Raw genomic sequence first — 21,201 nt, 5'->3', positions numbered from 1 at the left:
GAGTGTGTCGTTGTGTAAAAGTTGGATTCCATGCTGTGCTGACATCAGTACCACAGCGAGCGGTACAGGGTGAGAAGCGTACAGGAAGACAGAGATTGAGATACATCCAGCAAACAACTGAGGACGTAGGTTGCAAATGTTACTGTGAGATGAAAAGTTTGATGCGTGAGAGGAATTCGAGGCGGGCCAAATCAAACCTGTCAGAAACCTGATGACCCAAACAAAAAAACGATCATGTTTCCGCATTTGCCGCACGCACGTCGGAAACCCTATTGCCACACTGATGCCTTGCCTACATGTCGGTGCTTACCAGCAACAGAATCACGTTACATTTTACGCTGCAGGAACGCCCTGAAACGGGAAATTTCTGATCGTCCTTTATATAAAAACAAATGCTCGTTTACTCATATAGTCGCTGTATGTTCAAGATGTATCACCCGCATCTATTATTCCAGTAACAAATCCGATTGGCGAGTTCGCCATGGCGCACCTGCACAACACTGGCTAAGTTACCTGCAATTCTACGAAGTTGAAACACAAAATGCCACATCTGTAAACAATTACTTGATAAACTAATGTTTATTTGAAGTCTTTGTTGTGGGGGCCGGCCGCTTTGGCCGGCGGTTCTAAGCGCTTCAGTCGGGAACCGCGCTGCTGCTGCTACGGTCGCAGGTTCGAATCCTGCCTTGGTCATGGATGTGTGTGATGTCCTTAGGTTAGTTAGGTTTATGTAGTTTTAAGTTATAGGAGACTGATGACCTCAGATGTTAAGTCCCACAGTGCTCAGAGCCATTTGAACCATTTTTGTTGTGGGGGAGCTAGGCATCGTCAGAGTGGCACTAACAAAGCCAAAGGGAAATTCGACAATCATGACGACCTTGATGGACACTGTTATTCGGAGTGTCTTCAATCTCGAAGGTCTTCCAAGTCTCACGTTTCTCAACTGCAGGAGGAAGACACGCGTCACTTGTTTGTTTGAAACTCAAGTATCGTACGACTGAGATTTTCAAAAAATGGTTCAAATGGCTGTGAGCACTATGGGACATAACATCTGAGGTCATCAGTCCCCTAGAACTTAGAACTACTTAGACCTAGCTAACCTAAGGATATCACACACATCCATGCCCGAGGCAGGATGCGAACCTGTGACCGTAACAGTCGCGCGCTTCCGGACTGAAGCGCCTAGAACCGCTCGGCCACCACTCTGCAGCGGAATGTGTGCTGATATAAAACTTCCTGGCAGATTAAAACTGTGTGCCGGAGGACTCGATCTCGGGTCATGAGTTCGAGTCTGGTGCAAGATTTTAATCTGCATGGAAGTTTCAGGAGGGGGAGGCCATTCTACCGAGTCAGTACAGGACTTCCCGCTATAAGTTTTGAAACGGTACAGTAGTTTCCGCTCTATAAGCAGCAGGTTTCGCTGCTCGCTCGCACCGGGAAATAGAAACAGAGGCGGCTCCGCAGCCAATTTTATAACACGACGCGGCCGGCCACGTGTGCAACAGAACCCCTGTGGACGGGTGGAAAGAAATGTGTCAGGCTTCATAATACATATTTGTATGCGTCGTGTATTATGCATTTCTTGTACGTGAATGTGAATCTGCACATGAACTTTCCTAATCCTCCTCACACCTTTCCGTAAAGCGTGGCCAAATCTTTGTTGGGAAGTAGTTCTGTAGTACAGTAGTGCCAACCTTACTCCTGGGTAGGGGATCAGAGAGACAGCACAGGCAGGTAAAAGTCAAAGACTTTCCAGTGTTACAAGATTTGGGGTGGAGAGGTTGGTCACGGCCAAGTGGTTCGACCATCCCCTCCACCGGAGCCCAGGAAGACCTCCGGGTGCCCGCCGGATTCTTGAGAGTATTACAGAAGACGGGTAAGTGATCAGACGTGCCCTCAGTGCGTCTGTCTCAATGTTCACGCATGTAAGAGAGGTATTTGAATATTTGTACTAATTCTTTTATTTCCAGCTTCGGATTGTGTAAGGAAATGAATAATCTCGTTAATTTAGGAAATTTGACCCCCTGAGTTAATGAATCTGGTCCCCAGTTTGCCTGTCATCCTCCTCACGTAGTGGATGTCCTATGTAAAATATTGGGAGGCTATGGTGGTATACATTTGGCCAACGCAATTCCGTCTTGCCCGTAGAAAAGTGCATGCAGATTGGTATATAATATACCCGAGCTATAAGTTGTAAAATTGTAATATCTGTAAACGGGAACAATTGCTGCAATCGCTGTAAAATCGAGAGATAATATTTAAAATAAATACGTAATCAATTGTCATCAATCTTTAACATACCTCAAAAATCAAAAAGAAGTCAAGGTAAAGGAACTCATTTAAAATAAAAGATATAGAATGCAGGGACCCACACATCAGCGTGTGAGCCCCCCCAGCCCCTTGCCTAGTATCCTACAGAAATGGCACGCTCTCTAACAAGGGAACCTCCCCATCGCTTCCCCCTCAGATTTTGTTATAAGTTGGCATAGTGGATAGGCCTTGAAAAACCTGACACAGATCAATCGAGAAAACAGGAAGAAGTTGTGTGGAACTATGAAAAAAATAAGCAAAATATACAAACTGAGTAGTCCACGCGCAACATAAGCAACATTGTGAGGTCAGGAGCGCCGTGGTCCCGTGGTTAGCGTGAGCAGCGCCGGAGTGAGAGGTCCTTGGTTCAAGTCTTCCATCGAGTGATAATTTTACTGTCTTCATTCTCGCAAAGTTATGATCCGTCCGTTCGTTCATTGACGTCTCTGTTCACTGTAATAAGTGTCTGTGTTTTGCCACCGCACCGCAAAACCGTGCGATTAGTAGACGAAATGGCGTGCCTCTCCAATTGGCACCGAAAACATTTGCTCGCAAGGTCATAGGTCAACCGATTCCTCCACAGGACAACACGTCTGATATATTCTGTACGACACTGGTGACGGCATGTGCGTCATCTGACAGGAATATGTTGTCGACCCATCTAACTTGTACACTTGGCGAATGGGTAAAAAGATTCTTCTACCTTGCCGATTTAGGTTTTCTTGTGGATGTGATAATCACTCCCAAAAAAGTGATGAAAACATAAGAGTTTGTCACATGAACTGCAACAAATGAATGCAACAGTTTCACAGTCGCACAGTTTTACCTGTGCTCTGTTAAAACATATGTTTTTAACGTTTTCAAATTTTCCCGTGTGTAGACCGTCAAATCCTGCATGTGTCCAAGCAAATCTGAACATGTCGTGGAATTTTGGAGAGCGAAGTTGATTATGTTTGAGTGCCTTAACTTTGATAATAGTCTGAAAATAAAAAATTTTTCACTCCAGGGAGGCTTGAACCAAAGAACTTTCGTTTCGCAGCTGCTCACGCTAACCACGGGACCACGGCGCTTCGGAGTTTACAGCGCCCTTGATGCTGCCTATCTTGCGCATGGACTACTCAGTTTGTATATTTTGCTTATTTTCTTCATAGTTCCACACAACTTCTTCCTGTTTTCTCGATTGATCTGTGTTCAGTTTTTCAAGGCCTATCCACTGTGCCAACTTGTAATTAAATCTGAGGGGAGTGCGATGGGGAGGTTCCCTTGTAAGTAGCGCTCTCAAGCTCCCCTCCCCAGTTATCCGTTGCGCAATTTTGATTCAGGGCTTGACGACATCAACTTTCATCTGGCGTCCCTATGCAAGGAGGTTAGACGGTAAACTTTCAGTTTCAAATTCGTTGTCTCACCGGTTTCTTCGCGACTCGCAAGAAAGTTACAGATCTTTCCACATTCGTAATGGCGGTGTTCTTTGCTGACCTATCCGCCAGACACGCCATCCAGCCACAGCTCGCAAAGAGAATGGTGGTGCCGGCCCCACTGACTCACCTTGTAGGCGTCGGGGATGTTGACGGGCTCGCCGCTCTCGGCGACGAAGCCGACGATGCCGGTGCCCCAGGGGATGCGGATCTCGTCCTTCTTCTCCATCTCCTGCAGCGTAGAGCGCGAGCACACGTCGAACAGCTTGGAGACGAGGTAGCGCTTGCTGGCGCAGCCCTGCACCAGGAACAGCGAGCCGCGGTCCGCGTGCAGAAGCATGCTCACGTTCTGCAGGATCTTGTGGCACAGCGACCGCACGTCTAGCTCGTTGCAGATGTCCTTCACCTGCCAACACCAGTATTTTACTATATTAGAAACCGAATCTAGAGGAGATAGCCAACAAAAATTGATCGTAAAACAATCCAAATGCATATATATTAGCTAGCCAACCGAAAGTATTTCGCACTTGCTAAATATTATGGAAATGTGATATCTGTCCTAATCTCCTCCTCCCCCACTTTCTACCCAACTGCTCCTCCCCCTCTCATCCTCCTCATCCTCCTCCCTCTCTATGTTAATCAACTTCTGCTCCCCTCTTTCTGTCCATACCCTCCTCTCCCTCTCTTTTTCCCCCTCTGCCCATTTCCTCCGCTTCCCCCTCCCCCCTCCCCGTCAGTCTCCTTTTCAGTCCTCTCTGTCTATCGCCTCCTTCCCCATCTCTGTCCGTCCATTTCCTCCGACCCGCCTCTCTGTCCAGCGCTCTCTCTCTCTCTCTCTCTCTCTCTCTCTCTGATCTTTAGCCTTGTCTATTGTTATTACAGACGAGACACTGATCTGGAATTGAATTCGCTTAAAATTAATGGGTAAATAGGTTGGGATCACTGGTATATGACCTCTCCAGGTGATGCATCTGCGACGATATTAGCTTCAATGACCGTATTTCGCATACTTTTAATCTGACGTCGCGTAGAATTACAAAGTTTCGGACGATTCAGTTCCCATGGGAGTATTCTTATCAGAAGTTGATAAACCACAAATACAACTTGCCTGTTTTCTGTTAAATCCTCATTACGGTATCGCGTAAACATCTGAAGTAAACCAGTCAAGAACATTTCTAGATTTTTGCTAACAATGTGTCGGAGATGTTAAACTAGTCTTATAGCCAAAAAATCGAATTTCACTTCTTTGCACCTTGGGAAAAGCAGAGGTTACAACTGTCAGAAAAAGCTGTTTCGAGCAAACATACTTTTTTAGTTTTCGAGTTACTATGTGTTGAATTTTGACGCTAGAGTGCACGTGGCTCAAAGAAATAACTCTATATCATCCTTTAGATTCACGAAGCACGTCTTCGATTCTCCATGTCTCAAACCATCCAATGTCTAACTCTTGTTCGCAAATGTGGCAAAAACCAAATTCTTTTCGAAAGATTATGTACAGACAGGTATGTTGTAAGCAATTCCTGCCTTCATTGGTTGTTATATATCTTCGAAATTAATCCTGGAGGGAGTGGATGTAGAAACAGGATTTTGGTACTTTACTATTCTAGAACACCTCGACGTTATGCGAACAAAAAACAGTGAATATAGATATACCGTGGTCATAAGAGCAGAGAAGAAGGTAGAGTAACCAGAGAAAAAAGGCAGGAGGTCAAGAAAATGGATCTACAAAAAAAGGCTAAGGTGTTTGTACGTTTTTGAATATGTTTCGAAAAAATGCGAATTTTGTATTTTAAATGCTTTTATCCGCAACTTGCATTCTTCCTTATATAAGGTATCTATCTAATGAAAGTCAGCTCTTTGCTCCCAGTTATCACGAAACGGACCAGTAAAGAGAATAAAATTTGAAATATGAAGCTTATGTATTTACAAAAAGCCGTTAAAAATCACATAATTAAGAGTATTTTAAGTATACGAATTTTTTTCACTGGATTCTGTGCTAACTGTTTTTATGGCTAAAAGATGTTTCACCCCTTTCCTGTTATTATCTTTGCAGACAAGGTGCATCCAGTAATTCAACTACAGCTGTCAAACAGGAAAAATTAGTAAGTTGTAGGTTCCTATTACTGCAATATTTTGCGCTGAATTGTTGTTGTTAATGACATGATATAAAGTGAGGTGGTGTTCCAAACAATCTGAGAGGATAGGAATACGGGGGAAGACACTAATGAGAGTAAGGGACATGATGCTGGAACCCGTGTTAAGATGTCATGGATTAACTTCGATGATCCTAAATGGTATCTTAAATGGAATACATACAAAATAATTGATCAGTTGAATACAGATACCACTATGATGCGAGATGAAGATGGTAGAACAAGAGAAAAAGAGGAGACGATCATAAAACTGTCCGTGTGAAATCTAAAAATTATAAATATCTTGCACTATGTATACAAAATTATCCGTATACCAAGGAAAAAATTAGGTAAACAAATGATTATTTAGCTGTGGGAGCTGTTTGTCAAGGTGCTATAAGATGAAAGGGAAGATTCAATCCCGATTTCCAAATTTACAAAATCTCGGAAAGAAAAAAACGTCCATGTAATGACGAAATAACAGCACAACGCGCAGAGATAATTTACATGCACTTTAAAGCAAGCTGCAACATGCGCAGCGTTGCGATCGGAACAATATTACAAGAAGAAAACTATCATTATGTTGGAAAGTGGTCGAGCTGACGAGGAAAGACGATAAGAAGAAAGAAATATGTAAAATGTTTCAAAATATACCTTACGTAAACTACAAACTGCGACAAGTCTTTTCTAACGCTAGAAATCATACATCGAATCAGCCACGATTTTTAGGCTTGTCGGACAAAATAGTCACACCCTTCAAAGCGCGCACTGGTCGCTGTGGATCCCGATCGACTGAGTTCAACCGCTAGAAGATGGCGCCATCGTGTTTGGACTTGCCTACGACCACACAGTGAATGGAGTTGACCGATTTCTTGGTGCTTAAACTCGGACTGTCCAGTGTGTCTACATGGAACAGTGTACCAGTCATAGCCATGTGACCAGGTGTAAAACACTGGTCGTAGAAAAATATTAAACGACACACACAGGAGACGATTAACACGATGGGAGCTGCTGCTGTCAGCGAGTGCTGGTTTATATCGACCAGTATGCTAGTGAACACTGCAAAGTGAACTGCATACAATGAACATTTGTCGTCGGATACCTCGCAAGAGGCCATTTCTCATATCGGCACATTAAGCTGCACTCCTCAGTGGCTCAAACAACACAGAAACTAGACAGTAGCGGCGTGTAGCACGGTCCGACTAGTTGTGATTTTGCCTCTTTCCATATAATGAAAGATAACAAATTTATCGAAGGCCAAAGGAGGCGCTTAGGCCGTAGCGTGCGTAGACTACAGTTCAGGTCAGAGTTGGTTCTACGAGTCCAAATGTTGGTATTCATATTAATAATACACTACTGGCCATTAAAATTGCTACACCACGAAGATAACGTGCTAAAGACGCGAAATTTAACCGACAGGAAGAAGATGCTGTAACATGCAAATGATTAGCTTTTCAGAGCATTCACACAAGGTTGGCGCCGGTAGCGACACCTACAACGTGCTGACATGAGGAAAGTTTCCAACCGATTACTCATACACAAACAGCAGTTGACCGGCGTTGCCTGGTGAAACGTTGTTGTTATACCTCGTGTAAGGAGGAGAAATGCGTACCATCACGTTTCCTACTTTGATAAAGGTCGGATTGTAGCCTATCGCGATTACGGTTTATCGTTTCGCGACATTGTTGATCGCATTGGACGAGATCCATTGACTGGTGGCAGTTATATGGAATCGGTGGGTTCAGGAGAGTAATACGGAACGCCGTGCTGGATCCCAACGGCCTCGTATCACTAGCAGTAGAGATGACAGGCATCTTATCCGCATGGCTGTAACGGATCGTGCAGCCACATCTCGATCCCCGAGTCAACAGATGGGGACGTCTGCAAGACAACAACCATCTCCACGAACAGTTCGACGACGTTTGCAGCAGCATGGACTATCAGCTCGGATACCATGGCTGCAGTTGCCCTTGACGCTGCATCACAGACAGGAGCGCCTGCGATGGTGTACTCAACGACGAACCTGGGTGCACGAATGGCAAAACGTCATTTTTTCGGATGAATCCAGGTTCTGTTTACAGCAGCATGATGGTCGCATCCGTGTTTGGCGAAATCGCGGTGAACGCATATTGGAAGCGTGTATTCGTCATCGCCATACTGGCGTATCACCCAGTGTGATGGTATGGGGTGCCACTGGTCACACGTCTCGGTCACCTCTTGTTCACATTGACGGCACTTTGAACAGTGGACGTTACATTTCAGAGGTGTTACGACTCGTAGCTCTACCCTTCATCCGATCCCTGCAAAACCCTACATTTCAGCAGGATAATGCACGACCGCATGTCGCAGGTCCTGTACGGGCCTTTGTGAATACAGAAAATGTTCGACTGCTGCCCTGGCCAGCACGTTCTTCAGATCTCTCACCAACTGAAAACGTCTGGTCAACTGTGGCCGAGCAACTGGCTCGTCAAAATACGCCAGTCACTACTCCTGATGAACTGTGGTACCGTTTTGAAGCTGCATGGGCAGCTGTACCTGCACACGCCATCCAAGCTCTGTTTGACTCAATGCCCAGGCGTTTCAAGGCCGTTATTACGGCCAGAGGTGGTTGTTCTGGGTACTGATTTTTCAGGATCTATGCAACCAAATTGCTTGAAAATGTAATCACATGTCAGTTCTAGTATTATATATTTGTTCAATCAATACCCGTTTATCATCTGCATTTCTTCTTGGTGTAGCAATTTTAATGGCCGGCAGTGTACAAAAATATGCACTTAGCATATATAGGATGTCCGGAAATTCCCGTTACAATCTTCTAGGGCTTGTAGAGCGTAGTGAGTACATAATATTTTGAATAGGAACCCTTGTTCGGAAACGTACCGTTTCCGTGCTACAGTCGTTTGAAAACATGTTTGCTAGGTAGGTATGCAACAGGGTTATCATGGTGGAGGGTGCTTACGTCTGTCCTACCTCTCTGGCCTGGATCGAGTCTCATTCACGTGCCTGTATGCGTTAGAGCAACATGGTTGAGTACACGTTTGCAGAACACAACGACATGGTCCTTCTGTACGGCGGAGCTCACTGTAATGGAAGAGCTGCTCATCGTTGTCCACAACGTCCGATTCCATTGCGCAAACTTTTCGCCACAATTACGCAACGGCTTCGAGAAAGGGGTACCTTCGCCCCCAGCAGGTGTGCCTGTGGTGCTCCAAGGAGACGCCGCACGCGCGAACTGGAAGTGGCCGTATTGCCTTACGTTTCCTTTTAGTTTCTTTGGTTATCAATGAGTGGAATTGTAAAACACGTGATACACTGGGTCACGTCTACTTGTAAAAGTGGTCGCTTTACCAACATGTTTTCAAATGGTACGTTTCCAGACATGGGTTCCAATTCAGAATATTATCTACTGACTCCACTGTACAAGTCCTAGAAGAATGTAACGGGAATTTCCGGGCATCCCGTACTAATGAAATATTATGACAATTTCGGTATCAGAGAAATCTACTCCTTAAAAAAAATCAGTCGTTTGAGATAAAATAAGTTTTCCTAAATTCGCGTCTAGTTTAGTTTTTAGGGCACTGTACGTTCTCAAAACCACCAAATCTGTTACATTATTAACGGCAATTTTAGACTCTTGCCTCTTCTCTGATAAATCTCTGCGGACGCCTTTGCAACAGCCGCTGATTTATTTACACGACGACATGACTGCGGTATCCTCTCAATATGAACAGCCATTGCAGAGTTGATGCAAGGTTCATGTCTGCTGTATTGCTTCGAACACTGTCGCTACCGTGCGAAGATAGAAGGATGCATGTGAAATCTCCTCTCAAGTGGCAATGGTAGGCTTTTCAACGGCTACTGCCTAAGTTGTGGCTACGGCTCAGCAGATTGCGATGAAACCGGAATGGCTGAGGGGACGGAACGGCTAACAAGAATTCCACGGACCGACGGCGCCAAAGTGCTCGTTGAAGCAGACAGCCACTGAACGCAATTTCGGGCATGCGGACAGGATCGTGGCATTACGAATGCCAACAGCGGGGTCCCAGCACCCTTTGTCTACTCTGCTTGATGACGACCAGTTTGGAGAGGAGAGAGGCTAGACGGGCGGGTACTGGTCACTAGCTCGAGTGCTTGTACGGGCCACGATGCAATAGAGGTTGCCTTCGGTTTGATAGCAATATACGCAGCCGCAGCAGTGGTGGTCTGTGACAAGCAATTCTCTGTATTTATAACGAAGCCACGGAAGATGATATTCACGGGTCCTGGTTAATAAGGAAAACACGACTGGAAAAGCGGCGAGAGATCACTGAAATACAGTAAATACACAAACCGCCTGTGGCTTGTCAACTGAAATAAATCCCCTTCAAGATACGGATATAATCTGAAACTTCCCGGCAGATTAAAGCTGTGTGCCGGACCGAGACTCGAACTCGGGACCTTTGCCTTTCGCGGCCAAGTGCTCAACCATCTGAGCTGCCCAAGCACGACTCACGCCCCGTCCTCACAGCTTCACTTCTGCCTGTACCTCGTCTCCTACCTTCCAAACTTGACAGCAGATCTCCTGCATCTCTAATGACCTACTCGTCGTCGAGACGTTAAACCGCCCCGCCCCCCCCCCTCCCCCGCGAATGTGCACAGCTTTTTCTTGAGAATATGATCGTTTAGAGGTCTTGAACGACGTCACAGAAAACCTGACACGTCAACACGAACTGCATCGATATACGCTGCTTAATGTGTGATGTCGTGAAAGAGTATACAAGTACGGTGTCCTAACTTTTTTTTAATGGGTATAATCGTTTTCAGAACATACATAGTTTGTATACAGCTGTATGCCAAATGTCTAGTGACACAGTTCCACATTGTTTTGCAATACCGTCGACGCAGTGTTGGGAAAATACGCTCTCTTCTTTATTCTGCTTAAATTTTGGACTTGGGTTGAGCAAACAAGTACAAGTACGGCGGCACGCAACCACTACTTCCAACAGGGTTGTCAAGCCCTGCGTCCTACCGACTTCTAAGCTTCAGTGTAAAAGTTGAGGGTGCCCTGCAAGTAACTGCTGTCAAATGGCTTACGTCACTAAATTTCCGATTTCGGATACATCGAGGTCACATCACATGATCCCTTTTTTGCACCACTCGGGATCGTTAGACCACTTGAAACAGACAATTTTATTCACACGTATCAGGCATGCAGTCTAACTGAAGGATTTCGATCCAGTACAGGTGTCCTTAAGGAGGAAAGCTCTGGTTAAGTGGAGCTGACAGGCAAGTGTTACAGCATTCACATTATGAGCCAAAACATTATGACCACTTGTTTAATAGTTTGTTTGTCAGTCTTTGGAACGAAATACATCACTGAATCTGAGTACCATGGCTCCGACAGTTTGATGGCAGCTTTATGAAGGTACGTGGCATTAGGTGTCTGCGCGCAGGTCACCTAATTCGTTTAAATAATGGACGGCGGTGATGGCGCCCGATAGCGACCCGGATGGATTCCATAGGATTTACAGCAGACGAAATTGGTCGCCGAGACATCAACGTGAGTTCAGTACAATGCTCTTCAAACCACTGTAGCACGGTTCCGGCTACAAGACACGGACAATTACATACTGCTGAAAGATGGCATTGCCGTCGGGGAAGACCTCAAAGCATGGAGGTATGCGTGTGGTTCGCAGCCGTCAGAGTGCCTTCGATTACTAAGACAGGTCCCATGCAATAGCAGGAGAATGTTCCCCATAGCATAGTACCGCTCCCATGAGCGTGCGTCCGTGGCGCGCTGCACGTTCGAGCCGTCGATGACGGCGTTTGCGCAGACTACCATTGATCGACGGTCGAATCCCGACAGGCCTGTGCCCACTGCAATCGTATACTGACGATGTCGTTGGGTCAACTTGTGAACACTTAGGGGTGGTCTGCTGCGGAGATCCGTGTTGAACAATGTACGACAGGGCTTCACAACATACGTGCTCGCGGAGCAAGCTGTGAGCAGCAAGGCGCGAGCACGGAGCAGCGCGAGCACGCTACCCCCACTACCGGACCATAGCGGAGAGTGGGGAGAGAGTCACCTGGGGCACACAACAGCTGCCGCCAGTCAATGTAAATCCGCGGCCACCTGCAGGGATATCACTCACGAATTATTACTGCGGCAAATGAAACAAATAAAGGAGAATGTACACGTGCTACATAATTTTATTAGCTTAGTGTATACCCCTGCATTCGTATTAATTTGTGAACTGTTACACAATAAAAAGTGTCACTGAAGTGTGGGATTCTCGGTTATCTTGTACTTTTCGCCCTTTACAATTGCGTCTGCGTTCGGAGTATTTGTTATTGTAGGCGCAGCGTGCAGTTTAAATTTCGATCAGACAATGCGTTTCACAGGCGCGTCTTGTTACATTTCATTGCAGAGAACAGTTGTTTACAAACATACGTGAAACCGAACATTGATATTATTGTAGCCGCCAGTTTGTGCAAACGAGGAAATCTATCCTGAGGGAAGTGTCTGTAGAATTCGAAATTTTTTTCTTGTTCTGAAATTTGTCTCTGTATTCTCTGTCACACTTCAGGTCAATAATTTCTAGTTCCAGCTCAGGACGAATCTCTTCAATATTCGCTGAATATGGAGAGGAGAACAGATCAAAATCACTGTCTGGTGCTGTCAGATCTTGAAAGCGTTGATCAAATTCTTCCTTAAGGGCAACTAAACTATTTGAATGACGTTCACAGTCTTTGTGAACATCTTGCATGGACGATAATTTAGGAAAATGAGCTAGATTTCCTGTTTCCTGTTTCAATTTCATTTTAAAAGCTCGTATTCGATCTATGAAATGAGTAATTAGCAGATCTTTACCTTGTAGTAAAATGTTCAAAGCATTCAGATGGCTAGTTAAATCTGCTAAGAACGCGAGATCACATTCAAACGTGCGCGCGCATTTCCCCTCCCTCCCCTCCCTCCCTACTCCGCGACCTTGCACCTGCTCGCGAGCACGTGCCTGAGCAGACGCGAGTACTCGCGCTCAAAACCGGCCAGTTGTTAAGCCCTGATGTACGATGAACGGTGTGCTCCGAAACACTTGTGCGTGCACCAGCATTGTGCTCTTTCGGCAGACATGCCATAGATCACCATCTGGCCTATTTACAGAGCAACAAGCCTCCGAACCCCCAAGCTCTGTGAAGAGCCGGGACCGTCCAACCACTTAGCACCTAGTGATAGTTTCACTGTCCTCCTTCTTCTTTCCGCAGATACTCAAGGCAGTAGCACGTGAAAATTCGACCAGTTCTGCTGATTTCGAGATAATCGTTCATACGCTCTGTGTGATAATAATCTGCCATGTATTTCACAGGATTTCTCATTTGCAGTCCGTATCTTCGCTAGGCTAATCCCCCGTCCGTTTCTGCTTCGCTTACATATTTTGTTACCGTGTCACTTGCCCGCTACGCCAACACGCGGCATCCAACGTCGGGGTGGGTAATTGTGGTAATGTTTTGGCTTATCAGTGTATATTCAGACTTTAGTCTGCTCTCCTACACATGGTTCAGAATCGCATTTCCTGCAATATATTTTTTAAGCTCTGCAGGATAATGAAAACTGCCGTGAAATTTACATATTGTTATTTTAAGTGAAGCCATTCTTATTGTGAATAAAGAAAAAAAGAAAAGAAAATTATCGACGTACTTGCCCACGAACTTCGACGATACGTGTTTGTTCCTCGGTGCAAACATTGCGTTTTTTTCTGTGTTTTTCCCCTCCCCTAATATTGCTAGGAAATTTTAAAATGAAAAAGTGTGGGGAAGTGTTACAGAACTACTGCTTGCTCTCTTTTTCTCCCCGTTTCTCGAACGCTGTCTTTCTCTTGTCATAAGCCATCACAGAGCGTTGAATGTTTCGCAAAACAGAAGCAGCGAAAGCAGAGATGTCCTCACAGAATATATATCACTGTTGTCTACAGTAAAATTGGTTCTATTCTCTTGCTAAAAATCAAATAAGAAAATTAAAAAGACAGTTAACTGTTTTGTGAAATGATGTATCTAAGAGTAACAAATAAAGTAGGTCGGAGAAACATTTTACGCGTCTTGAAGTGATATTCTTAACGACGTACAACAGCTGAGATCATCGTCTAGTGAAGCAAGGAGACCACTGAGTGAAATTAGAATAGAAAAATATCTTCTAGTACGCTTTAAAAATCTAAGATTTTAAGTTAAACACTGAACTGTAAATTTTCGATTGGAACCTCATTTTCTGCACGTGATTTCGACTGTCATTCTCACATTTAGACAAATCATTTGACAAAAAATTGATAGTTTTTTTCCATTTTTATATCGTTTTATTTTCAAGTTTTGTTTAGAAAGCACGAAATACAATACATTTAAAAATCGATCAGTTTATATTATTATTAAGAGTATATATAAGTCAGGACAAAGCAGTTTCAATTAATGCTGTGACATTTTTTTTGACTCTTCATTTGCATAGCTAGCAGCAGCTGTTCGTGAAATATTTCAATTTTCTCTCACATTACTAATTTGCCCTGATTTCTCTGAAGTATCAAATCTTTCTTTCTTTTCGAAACCTACACCTCACGCTGGTCAATTTGATACCTCACACTTTCATTTTCCACTCTTCGTTTGGCTATGAATATTTGGATAAAAATCCATTGTGTCATATCTACGGAGTGTTGTTTTCGCTCCGCTCAAACATTTGACTAAAAATATACTGTATAACTGAAAGAAGTACGACTGGAACCTACGCACGCAGAATTTGCCAGTGACCTGAGTGCATGTCTTACACCATTGGGCTTGAAGTTACAGTCAGGAAAGGATTTCTTCATAAGTTCATCTGCGAAGGATATAAATCACTGCCTGTTTCTCGGTAATTATTAGGTTGCAAGCCTGATATGTTCATAATTCCTGAATTTACAGGTATCTGGCTATTCCATTTAGACTGGAACGGGTTCTGTGTTGTGACCTCAATTTCTTTCGGAAACTTAAAGCGTAGGGACGTAAGCCCTTTGACAGGATTTTATATATATATATATATATATAAACTGAAGCGGCGATAGAAAATTTGCACCAAGGCCGGGAATCGAACCGTGGTCTCCTGCTTACTAGGCAGAAGCGGCAGCCACCAAGCCACCTTGGCAAAGCGGTTCACACAGCAGCAAGGATTGTCCTGGCATGCCTTCCTCCTCGATCCAAATTCTAACTGCCGCCCCAACCTACACTCTTGCTAATAAATTACGGATAATGCTGATACATGGTGAAACAACGCTCTGGTGGGCGGTTTGAGGGGTTTAAATGACCCCGGGGTATGACCATACGGTGCATTTGACCTGCGGTCGTCGCACGGTGGCGCTGGCAGCAGTTTACACAGGAAGAGGTGTGTTGCCGTATGTCAGAGTACGGTGCTGCGAGTAAGTGTGCAGACGTTTTCAGACGTGCTAATGGTGACTGTGTGTTGGAAATGGCTCAAAGAACACATATTGATGACGTTATGAGGGGTAGAATACTAGGGCGACTGAAGGCTGGTCAAACACAGCAGGTCATAACACGGTGCCTTCCGTGTGTCACAAACTGTGATCTCAAGAGTATGCCAACGATTCCAGCAGACAGGAAACATGTCCAGGCGCTACAGTGCGGGACGTCCACAGTGTACAACACCACAAGAAGACCGATATCTCACCATCAGTGCCCGCAGACGGCCACGGAGTACTACAGGTAGCCTTGCTCGGGACCTTACCGATGCCACTGGAACAGTTGTCTCCAGACACACAGTCTACAGACGACTGAACAGACATGCTTTATTCGCCTGACCCTTGTTCATAGGAGAGCCCGTAAAGCCAGGTGTCAAGAACACAGTGCATGATCATTGGAGCAGTGGTCCCAGGTTATGTTCACGGACGAGTCCAGGTATAGTCTGAACAGTGATTCTCGCCAGGTTTTCATCTGGCGTGAACCAGGAACCAGATACCAACCCCTGAATGTCCTTGAAAGGGACCTGTACGGAGGTCGTGGTTTGATGGTGTGGGTTGGGATTATGACTGATGCATGTACACCCCTGCATGTCTTCGACAGAGGAACTGTAACAGGACAGGTGTATCGGGACGTCATTTTGCACCAGTACGTCCGCCTTTTCAGGATGCCGTGGGTCCCACCTTCCTCCTGATGGATGATAACGCACGGCCCCACCGAGCTGCCATCGTGAAGGAGTACCTTGAAACAGAAGATATCAGGCGAATGGAGTGGCCTGCCTGTTCTCCAGACCTAAACCCCATCGAGCACGTCTGGGGTGCTATAGGTCGATGTATCGCTGCACTTCTTCAAACCCCTAGGACACTTCAGGAGCTCCGACAGGCACTAGTGCAAGAATGGGAGGCTATACCCTAGCAGCTGCTCGACCACCTGATCCAGAGTATGCCAACCCGTTGTGCGGCCTGTCTACGTGTGCATGGCGATCATATCCCGTACTGATGTCGGGGCATATGCGCAGGAAACAGTGGCGTTTTGTAGCACATGTTTCGGGACGGTTTTCTTAACTTATTACCAATACTGTAGATTTACAGATCTGTGTCGTGTGTGTTCCAAATGTACCTATGCTATTAGCGCCAGTGTTGTGTAGTGCCACGTTGTGTGGCACCATATTCTGCAATTATCTTTAATTTATGAGCGTGAGTGTACTTTAAATTCCCCCTTGTACACGAACAGAATTGCCGAGGCTCTTCATGTTGTGGAATAGCACTTCAGCATCGAACGTAAATGGCGGTCAAGCCTGAAACTGCCGAGGTACTACTCCAGAACACGGAGCGCCTAAATAATTCTGTTCGTGTGTAAGGAGGAAGTTAAAGTAGATTGGCGCGGCAGTTAGACTTTGGATCGATGAAGGAGGCGTGCCAGAGTAATCCGTGCAGCTGTGTGAACTGCTGTGGCCAGATGGCTTAGCAGCTAACGCACCTGTCCAGTAGGCAGGAGATGCGGGTTCGATTCCCAGCCTTCGCACAAATTTTCTGTCACCGCTTCAGTCTATATACGAGGGTTATCCACAAAGTACATTACGTTTTGCAATTAAAAATAAATAAAGTATTGGAAATTTTTTTATTATATACAGATGAAAGCGACACTTAAATACTACTTTTCTACACAGTTGCCATTTAAATTAAGGCACTTATCGTAACGATGGACGAGCTTGGAAATTCATTCGTCGTAAAATTCGGCCGCCTGCGCCTTCAACCACGTGGTTAATCAGTAACCCGGTAGAAATACGATTTTTGTGGATTTCCTGGAAAGAGACACTACAATAAACTCTCAAAGGTATTGCCAAACTCTGCACAACCTCAGAAGAGCAATACAAAACAAGCGCAGGGGAAAGTTGGGCACAAAGATCTTGCTGATTCACGGCAACGCCCGGGCCCACACGGCAAATGCCACTCGTGAAGTTCTGGAATCTTTTAAGTGGGAGTTGTTTCCTCATCCGCCGTACAGTCCCGACCTGGCACCGAGCGACTTCCACTTATTCCCAGCAATGAAGAAGTGGTTGGCTATGCAGCGTTTTGATGACGACGCACAGCTTCAAGAAGAGGTAACCACGTGGTTGAAGGTGCAGGCGGCCGAATTTTACGACGAAGGAATTTCCAAGCTCGTCCATCGCTACGATAAGTGCCTTAACATAAATGGCAACTATGTAGAAAAGTAGTATTGAAGTGTGGCTTTCATCTGCATATAATAAAAAATTTTCGAATACTTTATTTATTTTTAATTCCAAAACGTAATTTACTTTGTGGATAGCCCTCGTAAATAAAATCGTATCATCTGTATGAGACCAATAAAAGCTCTGAAAAGGTGTCATTCCTTTCACAAGAGTAATTTCATAGTAGCCCCAGACAGGTAAGCCGAAGGCTGTCGATAGCGGTGGGTCGAAGGGTCCGGCCCCTGTCTGTAAAATGCAAAAGCTGGCACTTACAAGTTCGAAGATGAGCTCCTTCTCGTCGAGGTGCCTGAGCTCGTGGCGGGAGCGGCGCTGGGAGCGGCCGCCGGTGCTGCCGATGCAGCCGCCGGAGACGCCGACGGTGGTGCCGCTGCCCTCCTCCGACAGGAAGGTGGGCGTGCCGTCGATGGTGTTGACGATGGGCTTGAGCAGGCCGCCGCGCTCGAACTCGTGCGCCGAGATCTTGCGCACGGGCGTGGTGGCGCCCGAGCCGGCGCGCGACGGCGCCCCGTGCGACGGCGACGTCAGCGTCTCGGCGCTGCTCGGCGTGGGAGTCGCGTGCGCCACGAGCCACGCGTCCACCACCTGCCGCGTCGCCTTCCTATTACCAGACCAAAGGCGGGCGCGCCTTCACCTCTGCTGCCTCGCCAGCTAAGAACCCGTGTCTAGTGGTGCGACACCGAGGCCGCCACACACCGACGATCCAGCAGGCCAAATGTCCTCGCGCCCGACCCTACCTGTCCTTGCGTCAGGAACCTCGGATGGCCTGACGAGGTTCAGCCGGTACGATTGGTTTTTCGGCAAGGCCAAAATCCGCCGAACAGAGCGACGGTAGTCCATTTGATCCGTGTAGGAACTAGCAGTTGACCTTGAAAGTACGTAAATGTAACGTATTGCCCATAAATAGGCGAAGAAATCTACTGCTGTCGGTTTATATCATTCGTGACAAATCACTAGAAATAGTTCTTTCTTTCTTTCGCTTACGCCATAGTCCCGCAGCGATCGCAGGGTCGGAGTGGTTACAACAGATTTGGCAGTGTTAGTTTTTGGGATGGCTGGATGCCCTTCCTGCCGCCAGACCGAACCCCCCAGGACGGAATCAGAGAACCCCAACTGGCTGCGTCTAGTGTAAATCGTGAAATAGTGCGGACGTGGCACAAATGTCTGCGACGCGTGTAACTGAGGCGGAACGTGGTGACCAGCCCGCTATTCACTTAGCGGGATGTGGAAAACAGCCTAAAAACCACATCCAGGCTGGCCGGCACACCGGCCCTGGTCGTTAATCCGCCGGGCGGATTCGATCCGGGGCCGACGCGCCTACCCGAGTCCAGGAAGCAGCGCGTTAGCGCTCTCGGCTACCCTGGCAGGTAAATCACTAGAAAGAGTAACTACGGCAAAATACCCAGGACTAACCATCCGGAGTTCTATGAAAAGGAAATGCAATTCTTCCACGAAAAAGTGGTTTACAAAATACCTGTTCGACCGATTCTTCAGTAGTGTTCATCAGCCTAGTCCCCTTACCAGATTGGATTAGTATCAGAGAGAGAGAGAGAGAGAGAGAGAGAGAGGGAGAGAGAGAAGAGCCAACAAAGAGCGGCGCATCTCGGCACGGAATGGTTTACTCAGCGCGAGGTTCTCACAGAGATGGTAAACGAACTCCAGAGGTAGACGCTACAAGGAGAGGTGTTCTGCAACCCACAAATGTTTACCATTTAAATCCCAAGAGAACATGAGTAGGGTAGGATGCCCGTTACAGCCGCTCCCCAAGGACATAAACATACTAATTAACTGAGATCATAAACAACCACAAAGGTTGCCTTAAGACTGTCAAGGTTCATATGACGCTACACTGTTTCACAACAACGAGCAAGCTATGGAGTCTCACGGTTCCGATCTCAGCCCCTGGCATTTGGAAACAGTTTAATTTTCGCGAAATTTAATCAAAATTTCACACTAATGTCCACTGTAGAGTTCTATGCAATTGTGCTAAGTTCTCTAAGCTTCAGAGCACAAAGGCCTTGAGCTGGGTTTAAACCCCTACATCAATATAACAGCTTAATTGTCGTGTAATTTGACAACAACGCCCCAAGGCCATGACGCTATGAAGCTTATAGCTCTACACTAGACATGCCGAGGTTTGAACCCAAGGCCTTGGGGCTCCAGAGCTTAAGCGCTGTTATGAAATACTATGACGTCATGTGACCTTGGGCAGTCGTATGGAATATGAGCTGCTGACAGCCTTCGACTGCGTAGTGGTCGTTAATGGCTTCGGTTAATTAGGATGCTTATGACCTTGGAAAGCGACTGGGAAGGTCAACTCACCCCACTAATATACTCTGGTAAGATTAGACAACACATTACTTGCTTACATGTACGTCACGTGAAATGGTAACGATGAGGAAGTTAGAGCTGAAACGGAGCTTCGCTGACAGTCTCTCTTCCCACACGCCTTTCGCAAATGGGGCATGAAAAAGGTGGGAGGGGCGTGGGGTGTGGCGGCAAAAATTGTGAAGCCGAAGTACCATCCGCTGCACATCGTATTTTGTCTTACCGAGTGCAGATAAAGATGTAGCACACAGCAAGGTCCGGAACGGCGCGAGTACATTTGGCCTTCTGAGTCGTTCGTGTACAGCAGCTAGCAGAACACGTTGCCTAATTGAAACAGCCACAGCTGCCTAACACAGACGGAATGTCTGTTAATAACGATTACATTTCATATGTTCAGGGTGGTATTTTACTTTTATTCACACTTTCAGAATAACAACCAATTTAATTATAATCAGGCGAGCACAGTACTACAGCGGGACTCATATAAACCTGAATTAATTTTATACAACATTTGACCCAGTACTGGAACACATTTGCAATTCTGGGAGATGGTGATCAAAAACTGGAAGATTAAATAAATAAATACATACATACATACATACATACATACAAAGTCCTTACAGCAAGTGTCATACGCTGAAAGTGTACAATATTTGATCAGCCACATGATTTATACATCTAGTAGTTTTTCAACAAATCCCAATCCTGCCAGTACGTTATGAAGGACATTAAGGTCGATAAGGTTCTGAAACAGGCCTGTACAAAAATAGACACATGTTGTTTTCCTTTCAGCTTATAATATCTTATTATTGTTCACAGATTAAGTATTTGTTCTGCTGTCGACCGGCTTTTAAGAATCTTCCTTGATATTTTTCCAGTTTATGCTAGACTTATTGTTCTACCTGTTTTAAAGATGGATAGTAACAGAATCTTGTACGTTACCGAATGTAACGAGATAGCACGATAACATTCATTTCTGTAGTGTTGCCCTTCTTACGCAGAAGATTAATCAACGCTAATTTCTAGTCATCTTCTGGTTTTTCTTTCTGCCATATGTTTCCTTTAGTTTTACGTAAAACGTCTATCGCTTCTGTATGTGCAAGCTTCCAGAATTCTGCTATTATAGAGTCTTCTCTTTTAGCTTTGTTGTTCTTTTGTCAGTGACTGTTGTTTTTGATCTCATTGCAACCTAGTGCAGGAGACTTCGATCCTTCGATTGTTTAAGTTCTAACTGGATTAATTATTATTCACTAATTTAGAAAGTATTCAATAAAGATTTCACAATTTTCTTCAATTGACGTTCTTATGACTATCTTTATTT

The 21,201-nt window shown here is 45.5% G+C and overlaps 1 protein-coding gene across 3 annotated transcripts in view; it reads right to left on the bottom strand.

The window, feature by feature from the left end:
• Positions 1–21,201, bottom strand: part of LOC126237277 (dual 3',5'-cyclic-AMP and -GMP phosphodiesterase 11-like) — a 359,136-nt gene that overhangs the window by 89,440 nt on the left and 248,495 nt on the right. For all 3 annotated transcript variants that reach the window (XM_049947210.1, XM_049947211.1, XM_049947212.1), the window contains 2 exons: positions 17,808–18,153; positions 3,856–4,131 (listed from right to left, as the gene is read on the bottom strand). In XM_049947210.1, the coding sequence (XP_049803167.1) occupies positions 3,856–4,131; positions 17,808–18,153 (622 nt within the window). The remainder of the gene's footprint in view (positions 1–3,855; positions 4,132–17,807; positions 18,154–21,201) is intronic.

Source organism: Schistocerca nitens, chromosome 2, assembly GCF_023898315.1.
Source record: "Schistocerca nitens isolate TAMUIC-IGC-003100 chromosome 2, iqSchNite1.1, whole genome shotgun sequence".
NCBI lineage: Eukaryota > Metazoa > Arthropoda > Insecta > Orthoptera > Acrididae > Schistocerca > Schistocerca nitens.
The sequence above is the reverse complement of the archived record's forward strand: the minus strand, read 5'-3'. Positions and strand labels throughout refer to the sequence as shown.